We start from the raw sequence: 11,921 nt of genomic DNA on the forward strand, positions 1-11,921 counted from the left end.
CCCAATACTCGTGTTCTGTTAACAATTTAACACTTCCGTCCATTTTAGGTGTTAAGTGCCATGTTGGACTGGACACAGTGTACACGTGACATAATTTTATTGGTCCACGTAAAAAATTATTTAAAAAAAATAAAAAATTAATTATTTTAAAAATAAAACTAAAAAAATATATTTTTTTTTTCTTTTTTTCCTTTCTTTCTTTTTCTTTTTCTTTTTCTTTTTCCTTTCTTTCTTTTTCTTTTTCTTTGTCACGATGAAGGTTCCCAGCCACCACCCACCATGAAAACCCTAAACCTATATCCTTCCTAGCCACCACCCACCACCATTCCCCTACTTCCCAGCCATCGCCACCATCTTCCTTCCTTCCAGCCATCGCCATCGCCACCATCTTCCTTCCTTCCTTCCCAGCCATCACCATCGCCACTATCCCCAAACCAGAAATGTCCACGGCGAGAAGGAGAGAAGGAGGTGCGATTCCTTCGCCCAGCCCGATTCCCCAACCACCCCATCGTCGTCCTCGTTCAACCTGCACAAAAAAATACAGAGAGAGAGAGAGAGAGCGAGAAACAGAGAGAGAAAGAGAGAGAGGGAAAACAAAAGAGACGCGAGAGGGGCGTAGATCTAAGTTTTGGGTTTGTGGGTTCGTGGCTGTCTCACTCTCTTCCCGTCTTTCTCTATCGAACTGCCTCTCTAGCCATACTCTGGCCACCGAAAACCCCAACCCCATCTTTGTCTGTTGCACCACCATGGTTGAGAGAGAGAGAGGGGGATCAAGAGAGATGGATGGTGGTCTTGGGCTGCTACCTGCGAGAGAGAGAAAGAGAAGAGGGTTTTGCAAAAATGAAAAAGAAAACAAAGGAAAAGAAAAAAGAAAAGAAAAAGAAAAAGAGAAAAAGAAAAAAAAAATACTTTTTTTAATGATTTTAAAGAATTTTTTTTTTAATTTTTTTAATATAATTATTTACGTGTATATTGTGTCCACGTGGACAATTTAACTTAGCAATTAACAGCTAAATTTGGACGGAAGTGTTAAATTGCTAATAGAATAGGAGTATTGAGGGTTTTACCGCCCAAATTTGAATTTTGGGGGTTAAGTGAAACTAAAATGAAAATTTTGGGAGTTTTGCCGCCATTTACCCTTTATTTTATTATGTAAATTAATAAATAAAAAAGAGATAATATAAATTGTTTTAATATTATAATTAAATATACTAATAAAATAATAAAAATGATAGAAAAGTAAATAAAAAATAATGCATTTATGATTGAATTACTAATTAGTATACTATTAGAGTATTTTTTTTCTAAGTGAGGTATATTTTAGCTTTGAATTACATGTTTGTATATGGAGATGCTAGTATCCATCTCCCAAGAGGAATGAAACCAGAAACATTTTTAGTAGCGCAGCCCAGGCAACCACATCGTGAGCCACCCTATTCCTAGCTTTAGAAATCCAGAAAACATTAACATTAACAAAATTAGTTGGACTAGGATAACGGTCAACGAAAACATTCCAGATAGTCTTTTTTTTATTATTTTTTTTTATTTAAGCGTTTATATATTACAACTATTTTTACCTGGGACCAAAAAGTGCACCAATAGACCATTCACAATGTAGAAAAAAGTATTCCAACAATATATTTCAAAATTTGAGGGTGCCACAAAAAGTCAAATTTTTTCTTTGGAGAATGTATCACCGGGCTCTCCCAACTAATTCCCAGCTTATCAAGCGTAAGCCTCCTATTCAACCGATATGTCACAGATGTGGTGAGGATACGGAGACTCCGGAGCATGCGTTAATTTTTTGCTCTTCATTGCGTCCTTTGTGGTTTAAGCTTCGGATTTGGAATGTGCTAAATCGTGGTAGGTCTGGGTCTTTGGCAGAATTGCTTGTTTATCTCTTTGAGGTGCTTGACCAGAATAATTTTTCTTTGTTATCTATGTTATGGTGGTGGTTGTGGTATGATAGGAATTCTGTTTTGTTTGGGAAAAAGCAATCTAGATTGGAAGTGATTGATGTGTTAGCTAAGGAAGCTTTGGAGGAGTTTCATGGTGTGGGTGTGAGTTCTGGGTGTCGAGTTTTGGGGGCTTCTGAGGCTAGTGAGCCTAGGTTGGGTGTCAGGTTTGGTGGGGTTGGGCAGGGGCGGCCGAGGAGGGGTTGTGGTGAGGCGTGGAGGGGCCGTTGTAAAGTCCTTTTTTGGCAAATTAGTTGACAAAATATTTTTCTTTTATGGTAAGATTCTTTTGCATACATACCCGATTTCTTACCTTGTATATTCAGTTTGTAGTTGCTCTTTTCTATGTTAGGAAAGATGCACCTTTCGGCTGGACTTTCCTTTGTTTGGAAACTTCTTGTAAGAGAAGCAATTCTCTTATGGAAAGTTGTCTTTTTTAAGGAAACTTTGATTATTGCCTTTTCCTTATTGAATTCGATTGTATCTTGATACAATTAGAATATCTAATCTGTTTTTGACAGGAATCAAGTATTGATAGAGGGTCGGACCCGATTATAGCAAGTTTTCCGTTTCTGGTCTGATCTTATGCGTCAGCATCCGAATCTGATGCTGCAGATCGTGTTTTCTTAGGAAAATTTTTGTACAGCTGTAGATTCGATCTTGTGACTGTCTATAAGGTTTCTATTTTCTATAAATAGAGCCTAGAGAGGAGCCATTCGAATTAGCTCTTCCATTATTCATTTTTTGCACTTATCTTATTTGAGAGAAGAAAGTTTTCTTTGTTTTGTGAGAGCCTAGTTGTTCATCTAGGTTCTAGTAGTTTATTTCTGTTCTTACTCTGTCCTAGAGTTTGTGAAGAACGACTTGATTGAACAAGAGATTGGTCTTCGGGAGAAGACTTGATAAAGCCTTACTTCTAGAGGAAGTAAGCACTTTGGTCTTCGGGAGAAGATTTGTTGAAGCCTTACTTCAGGAGGAAGTAAGCACTCACACTTCAAAGACGAAGGGAGTTCGGGCTTGAAGGTGTTTCAAGAAGTCAGATTCATAAAGTGGATTACAAAGGATTGCGACAATACTTTAGAGGGAGTCTAAACTTGTTTAAGTCAATTGTCTTTGTAATTTTGATACTTTATTAATTGATTTCATTCTCTGGGCGTGGCCCCGTGGACTAGGAGTGTTTGGGAGAACACTGATACCACGTATAAATCTCTGGTGTCAAGTTATTTAATTTTCTGCAAATATTTTTATATTCTGCCTGTTCTGTTTTGTCACTGCAAAACTGGTTTCTGCAGTAACAGAATTACTTTCTGCTTCTGCAGACGCATACAGTTTTATATTTTCGTATATATAGTTGACATTTGTAAAAATATGGTTTTTCAGTGCCCACCCGTGGTGGGCGAGTTTGTGATGTCCGTGGATGCGGCAATCACCCCGGGGAGGGGATTTGCGGGGTTTGGGGGGGGGGGGGGGTTGTCCGAGGCAGTGAGGGGGTGGTGTGGGCGGCCTGGGCTGTGGGTGCTATTGAGGATTTTCAAGTGGCGGTGGCGGAGGTCATGGCTCTCCGTGCGGGTCTTCTGTGGGCTACAAGATTGGGGTTTTCTTTGGTGCGTGTGGAGACGGACTCTTCTGTTGTGAGTTCTTGGATTAATTGTCCGGATAATATTATTATGTTTAAACCAATTGTTGAGGAGATTATTTCTCTTTTAGCTGCTGTTGGTGGTTCTTGTTGTGCCATTTCGCGTGATGCAAATGGTGTGGCCCACGCACTAGCTAAGTCTGTTACTAGTTCTAGAGGGGTTCATTTGTGGACTGATGCTTGTCCTAGATTTATTAGTGCTCCTGTAACAGCTGATTTGATTTGAGTTAATAACATACTTTCTTTCAAATTTATATATATATATATATATTTATATATATATATATTTATATATTTCACCCACATATATTGAACCTTATTTGAACCCAAGCAAACTTAAACTTCCTAAACTTACTTATTTAGTATCTTGTGTTTTCATGAAAAATATATTTAGTACCTTATATTTTTAATAATATTTAATTAATATTTTATATTTTTAAAGTGTATATATTTTGTACCTTAAAATAAAATTTAATCAATACAATTTTATCAATTTAATCAAATAGTTCTCAGTTTTATGTAATCAAATAATTAAATTTGAATTCAAAATTCATAAAATTTTACACAATTTGATTGTATTGATAAAATTTTATTAAAAAACATTTTGAATTAAGGGTACCAAATATGTATGATTTTAAAATACATGGTACCAAATAAGTATTATTAAAAATTTAGGATACCCAACTTGTATTTAGATAAAACACATAGTACTAAATGTGTAGACACCTGATAAAAATGTAATTTATGGCTAAGTTAAATACATAGTACCAAATGTGTAGACACCCTATAAAAAAGGTAATTTATGGCTAAGTTAGCTTTCGGGTTTGGTATGATCAACCCTTTGTACTCAAATTTTGGAAATAAAACCTTCCAAACTTCAATTAAATTTTAGTCTTCATTTTTTCATCCATTTTAGTATGTTAAGTGTTAAGGTAAACTGTTAGTGTGCACATAAATATACATGTATTAAATTTTCATTGTTCAACATAATATTAATTATTTAACTATTACAAAAAATAATTTTTTATTCTTGAAAAAACAAAAATAATTAATAATTTTTAGTAATATATATTTTAGAAAATAATAATTTTTGTTTTCCTTTTTCTTTCTTTCTTTCACATTCTATCATCTCCCCCCTCTTCCTTTTTCTTCTTCTACATGAGTAGCAACCGACCACCACCACCAGTGACAGAGATTGGGAATGAATGGAGCATCAACAACGAAGAGACCAAGAATGAATGGAGCATCAACAGTGAGATCGGGGTCGATCCTCCATTAACACCGACGAACAATGGAAGAGAGAGAGGAAAAAAACTTTTCATTTTTTGTAATATTTAAATAATTAATATTAGGTGTACTAATAAAATTTGCTACGTATATACTTACGTACATATTACCAGTTCACATTAGCACTTAACAAACCAAAGTGAATTAAAAAAATAGAGACCAAAATAGAATTGAAATTTGAGGGTTTTATTCCTAAAATTTCAATTCAAGAATTCATCGTACGAAATACAAAAAATTAGATAGTTTAATCGCAAATTACTTTTAAAAAAAAAATTAAGATATTGATGCACCATTTTTGAGTCGAGGGGTGCACAAAAAATTTTCAATTACTGTTTTTTTTTTTGTTTAGAACTTGAATATGTTTCTGAAAATTTAAAAAGTGAAAGTCCGACGTGAAACTTCTTAATTGGGTTAGAGTTCTTAAAAATTAAATTAAGAAAATAAATTTGAGTTTTTAGGCTAAAATCAATTTGTTTTTTTTTTCTAAATATTTTTTATGTTTTTAAATCATTCAATCCAAAAAAATTTCCAAATATTGTAAAAAATTCAAAATTATTAAATCAACTGTAACCAATCATATTTTTAAAAATAACTTTTTACATACAAATTTTAAAATGTTATTTTCAAATCATTCTTTAATTTCCCATACTTTTTTTAAAAATCAGAATGTCTTTTATTATTGTTATTATTATTTGTTTGTGACAACGAGACAAGGAATGTGACAACAACACAAGGAAAAAAAAAAATAGAAGGTAACGTATACGCTTGGGTTTAAAATTCAAAACTCTGAAAACGAACCAGAAAAATAGTAGGGAAATCAGGCGGAATTTTTTATTTTTTTACTGTGTTTTTTTATAAGTTTAAATGCTAGGTATCTTTGTGTTAAGTTTTCTTGGCGTTATTCTAGTGTTTTCTTAGTGTTATCATTGTTTTGAGTTGTTACTTTTTGTGTTTCTTGGTGTTTTATAAAAACACAGTATTTTTGAAAAGATTTCCGTGTGACAGTATTTTTGTAAAAGTTAACCCAAATTCCAGTATTTTTGTAAGTTTCCCAAATAGTACGGTTCAGTTTCGACTCGGCCCAACAAATGAAAATGTCTCTAAATCTCAAAACCAACAATTCTTTTCTTTGATTTATCAAAAAAACAATTCTTTTCTTTGTCGAAGAACAGGTTTTTCCTAAATGCCATTTTAACTCGTACTGTAAAACTGAAGAGTGAAAACCGTTATAACAAGGCTCTGAAATGTGAAGCTTCTCAAATAAAATTTTATAAATATATTAAATAATGACAAAACCGATAGCGTTTTAAAAAAACAACAAATAACAATATAGCAAGCTAAGAAAGAATAATTATCATCATCTTCAATAGAGTTTCTTCAAGAATAAGCATAGAGTTTACTTGGTGACCTTGGCAGAGCTTCCCTCAGCCTGAGGAGGGTTAAGCTCATCCCAAGCTTCAATCCAAGTCACCATAGCATCTGCAAGCTTGTCGAAGTAAGGATCAACCTTGGCAAGCTTTTCCTTGACTTGCTTGGAGAGTTCAATGTAGCACTTCTGTACAGTGGTACAGTCCTTTGGAAGTGCAACGTTTTGGAAAAATGGGATTGTTTCTTCTTGCCAGAAGATACCAAGGTACTCCTTCTTAAGGTTAACAAAAGGATTGCTGGCTTTGCTGTGCCATATGTAGGGTAGACCAGTCTTGACTCCATATCCTAAATGGTCACAAATGACCTACAAAATTCACCAATTTGATTTGTGTAAGACTCTTGGGAATAAATCGAAATGATAGTAATGTCTTTCTTTCTCATGCATAGTCACGGGAGTAGAGATTATGTCACAAAAGATTTGACAACTCAGCAGCCTCCTTAAAGCAAAAAATGGGGTCAAATATGAGGGCAAGCAAGCATATTCCTGAGGCTAACAAACAAAGCTACAGAAATATTCTGTAAGATGGGACACGGCGGCTACATTACCACGAAGAATTCTAGATAAAGACTGGTAAAGAACCACTAAACTAGGCTGAGCAGCTAAGAAAATTACCATAACTGTATCCGAGATTTTAACGGCACAAAATTCTTAATGGTAGGAGTTCAAAATGGTTTTATCTTAACAGCTCATAATAAAAAGTTACCTTCATGCACCAGCCAGCCCACATGTCATCGTATCGTCCGATTGGCTGACCATCACCCATGAGTCCAAAGTACATAGCTGGTCCAATGAGCTCCCTGTCGAATGCCAGGTTCATGCCGCACATGGGGAAAAGGGTTGATTTTGGTATTGTGAGAACTGCATCTACATACCTGAAAAAGGGAAAAACTTAAACGGATCAACCAATTTGGCGAAACTTATAATCAGTTTGAAGCAAGAATAACAAGTCTATACTCATGCGTACCTAGTGTTTCTCTCCCTAGGCTTGACCAGTTGAGTAGGAGCATCATAGTCAGGAATGTTAAGCCAGAGACCGTGAGACACTGCAGTTATAACACCCTCCCGTAGGCTGAAAGGATATCCACGGACGAAATCTGCACCCTCTCTGTATGGATCATAAAGGGTATTGAAAAATGTCGGAGTTGATGGGCTCAGCAGATTCTTTATATGCTGTTCAAGTGCATTGATCTCTTTACCAGATGGGTCTTTGGCAACCTACACAAATAAATTATAGGAGAAAGAAAAACTAGGTCAGTAACAAAACAAATAACCAAACAAAAAATATATTTTCACAATAAGATTGGGAAGAGCTCTGTAGATCTAGTCTTATTCGCAGTAGTAACAATAAGATTGGGAATTACACGAAGAAAACAAACTGCTACTTCACTTTCAACAGATTATACACCACTTTCGAACTTCAAATAAATCAATATGCATATATATATATATATATATAAAGTATACATATATAAATTCATCTTTTAAGACTGAAATCAAAAACTGAAACAGAACATATTTGGAAACTCGCCAGAAATCCAAAGCAGCAAGAGTTAAAACCATGAATGGCGGCAAAAACAAAGAACAAAAAATCAACTTTTTTCTACCCAAAGAAGCGCCAGGCTCTCATATAGAGGGAATAAAAGAAACAACAGAAACTAAAGCGCTCTATTTCCTTCCTTGAAAAACAGAGGTTCTAAACTTATGTCAATGACATAAAAGATTCCTAAATTATAAAGCCATTAAAACTCAGTTCTGAAAAGAAGAACCCAAAGAAAAGATTTAGCAAAAGAGAGAGCTTACGAAGCAGTCGTCGTCGATTGTGAAGATGTACTTCTTCTTGGAAACCATATAACCAAAACAGCGACAAGCAGAATCCTTGAAAGAAATGCAAGAGGCTTTGGGACCAAGAATCCTGTTAATATCGTTTCGGTTGTAGAGCTCGTAGTCGAAACCCTCGGGGACATTAATGATCTTCGATGGATCACCGTCTTGGACGATGATCAAGTGGTAGGGCTGGAAAAATGGTCGCCACATCTCCAAGAAATCGAGGTTCCGGATCGTGGGGATGACGATGTCCAACTCATCTTTCAAGATCGGAGTAGGCTTGGCCGAAGAAACTGCCGCCATTGCTGAAGGCAGAGAAAAGAGATACAGAGACAATAGTGAAAGAGAGAAAGTGAATGACTGAAATTTGTAATTGAAAGTTGGAATTTGTCTTTTTTTTATAATAATTTACATGAGTACACCCCCAAATTTTAAATACATTTTTATTCTCTAGTAAAATTATAAATGGAGAGTTATTTTTTTTTTTCACCTCTGCATCTTATTATTATTAAAAAAAATAAATTTAAAATAATTTTAAAAATTACTTTTAATATTTTTAATTTTTTTTTCTCAGATGTTAATTTTAATAATTATTTTTATTATATTTTCATTTTTTTTAAGTCATGTATTTTTTTATTTCTTTTTTTCAAAATTTCATATAATTTTTTATTTTATTTTTTTATTATAATATTTAAAATATAATTTATTTTTATTTGATAAGTATATTTTTTAAGAGTAGAAGAAAAAAGTTTTTAAAAAAATTAATACAATTAAATATTTAAATATTATATAAAATAAAAATTATTGAAATGAAGTGTCTTTATAAATTTTTTAAGGTATAAATAAAATTTCCTATTACAAAATTAAACAATTTTGAAAGCAATTTCTTTTATAAAAATATATTTTTTAATAAGTATAACCCGACTTAATTGACAGAAGTTAATTAAAATTGAATATCATCAAACCCTAACAAAGATAAATTCTATCAATGAAACAACCATTTAATGTAATTAAATCTATTGTATAAATATATTATTATATAGGATTTTTCAGTGTGAGAACTCTTATACTTCTCTCTCTCTTGTTTTATTTTATTATTTTTTTCCTTGATTTGTTTTCAGTATTTTTTTTCCTTTGCTTAGTGGTGGGTTTAGAATATTTCTGTAGTATTTAATGTATAGGTAATTTCCTTCATTATATACTTAATTTTTGTAGGAAAGAGTGACTCGCTAAATTTATAGCGAGCATGAGAAAGGGTTACTTTTGTTCTAAAACTAAGTATTATCTAACCCAATAAATATTTGCGCTAGGTTGTGTGCTGTTGTATTCTTTAGCATGTTAGTGTGGGACAAAAAAACAGTTGGGGAGAAAGAGAATAGTTCTTAAGAGATTCCACAAGATTCTCGTACTCTGTGCAATCCTTTTTCATGGTTGGCCAAAAATAACTTTGACGAATGATTTTCTTAGAAAGATTGGGTCCGGATGTATGATCTTCGCAAAATCCTTCATGTATCTCATGCATGACAGAGCTTATCTCAGTTCCAGCTATGCATCTTGAATGCGGCATCACTAATCCTCTTATGTATAACTTTCCACTCATGATCACATATATGGGGGCTTGATATTGGATCTTTCACGAAGCGGCTTTGTCTTCTGGAAGAGCGCCAAATTCCAGATACTTCAGTATTGGGACCATCCAGGAGGTTGAATGATTAATAAATGATACCCCAGTGTCTTTGTGCTTGGAGTGAGTAAATGGGCGATGGGGACTAGTTCATATTTCTCTACTTCTAGATCTATTGCTAATTTAGCCAACATATATGCAAAAGAATTTTTATCCCTTGGGATTTGCTTCAAAGAATAGTGCTTAAAATGTTTCAATAACACCTTAGACTTTACTACGTAACTAGCCATATTTTCTCCTTTCGTCTGGTACTCTCCAAACACTTGGTTGACTACCAAACGTGAATCACTGCACATCTCGATGTTCTTGGTACCAACCTCTTTAGCCAATTGCAAGCCAGCAATCATTGTCTCATGCTCAACTTCGTTGTTGGAAGCTTCGAATTCAAATCGAAGTGCACTTTAAAGTTGAATTTATTGAAGAGAAATTAAAATGATTCCAGCTCCAAAACCTTTCTTATTTGATGCTTAGTCTACATATATCTTCTAGACTTTTAGTTCTAGGATGGGCATTTCAAGATCGTCTTTTATCCCCGTACATTCCACAATAAAATCTACTAACGCTTGACCTTTAATTGAGATTCTTGGTTGATATTGAATATCAAATTGGCTTTGCTCCATTGCCCACTTTAGGAGTCTTTCTAAAGATTTCGGCTTTTGCAATACTTGACAAAGAGGGTGGTTGGTTAGTATCCTGATGGCATGAGCTTGAAAGTATGGTCTTAACTCCCGTGAAGCAATTAGCATGCAAACAGAAAGATTTTCAATCATAGGATATCTGGACTCCGTAACCAACAATCTTTTGCTCACGTAATATACATGAAGTTGTACATTTCCTTCTTCTCGCACGAAAGCAGCACTTATAGCATGATCTGACACTTCCAGGTACAGGAACAACAACTCTCCCTCAATTAATTTGCACAATATTGGAGCCTTTGTTAGATGTTCTTTGAGTTTCTGGAAGGCCTCTTCACACTCAGTTGTCCATTCAAGCTTGCTATTTCCTTGAAGTACATTGAAAAAAGGTATGCACTTATTTGTTCATTTGGAAACGAACCTGCTAAGTGTTACAGTCATTTTAGTTAGCTTCTAAACATCTTTATGTTTTCTAGGTGAATGCATATCTTGAATACCTTTGATCTTCTTCGGGTTCACCTCAATACCGCAAGAACTAACTACGAAACCCAAGAATTTCCCTGAGAAAACTCTGAAAGTGCATTTCTTTAGGTTTAGTTTCATTCCATACTCTTTAATAATGGAGAAAGCTTCTTCTAAATCTTCATTATGGCTCATGGAAGTTTTTGACTTCACCAACATGTCATCGACATATACTTCCATGTTCTTTCCTAGTACATTTTTGAACATTTTATTAGCCATTCGCTGGTAGGTAGCTTCGGCGTTCTTCAATCCAAAGGGCATGACCTTGTAGTTATAGATGCCTTTGTCAGTTTGAAAACTTGTATGCTCTTGTTCAGTCACATGCATTTTGATTTGATTGTAACCGGAGTATGCATCCATGAAGCTTAAGAGTTTGTACCCGGAGGTTGCCTCAGCCATCTGATCAATTTGCGGAAGTGGAAAACAATCTTTTGGACAAGCTTTGTTTAGATTTGTGAAATCTATACACCTCCATGTCCGTTTAGGCATTAGGACCAAAACTGGATTGTCTAGACATATATATAGAGCTTCCCTGAGAAAATCGATGTTGGTCAACTTACCTACTTCCATTTTTTCACGGCTTTCGCTCTTACTGGATCTAGGGGTCTTTGCTTTTATTGAACTAGATCTGCCTTTAGATCTATGTTCAGTGCATGAAAAATCACTAGGGAACTAATTCCAGTCATGTCAGAATGACTCCAGGCCAATACATCACTATTTGCTTTGACTGTGGAGACGATCTTTTCTTTAACAACTAGAGGTAAATTCTTTCCCACTTTGACGACTCTAGTGGGATCTTCATCATCAATGCCTACTTCTTCTACATCTTCCATTATTCTTTCCACGCCTACCCATTGATCTAGTTCATCCTCTTTGTGGATCAGAAGATGTTCCAGCTTCTGTTATGTTTCCTTCTCGGACCATGAGAACAGTCTCGGTTGAAACATTG

The 11,921-nt window shown here is 34.6% G+C and overlaps 1 protein-coding gene across 1 annotated transcript; it reads right to left on the bottom strand.

The window, feature by feature from the left end:
* Positions 1-6,125: 6,125 nt before the first annotated feature.
* On the bottom strand, positions 6,126-8,559 carry LOC115700474 (probable UDP-arabinopyranose mutase 2). The gene is made up of 4 exons (XM_030628015.2): positions 8,108-8,559; positions 7,272-7,522; positions 7,011-7,179; positions 6,126-6,610 (listed from the first exon to the last, which is right to left on the bottom strand). The coding sequence occupies exons 1-4, from the start codon at positions 8,432-8,434 to the stop codon at positions 6,275-6,277; spliced, it is 1,083 nt and encodes a 360-aa protein (XP_030483875.1). The 5' UTR covers positions 8,435-8,559; the 3' UTR covers positions 6,126-6,274.
* Positions 8,560-11,921: the final 3,362 nt, after the last annotated feature.

The sequence above is a fragment of the Cannabis sativa genome, chromosome 8 (assembly GCF_029168945.1).
Source record: "Cannabis sativa cultivar Pink pepper isolate KNU-18-1 chromosome 8, ASM2916894v1, whole genome shotgun sequence".
NCBI lineage: Eukaryota > Viridiplantae > Streptophyta > Magnoliopsida > Rosales > Cannabaceae > Cannabis > Cannabis sativa.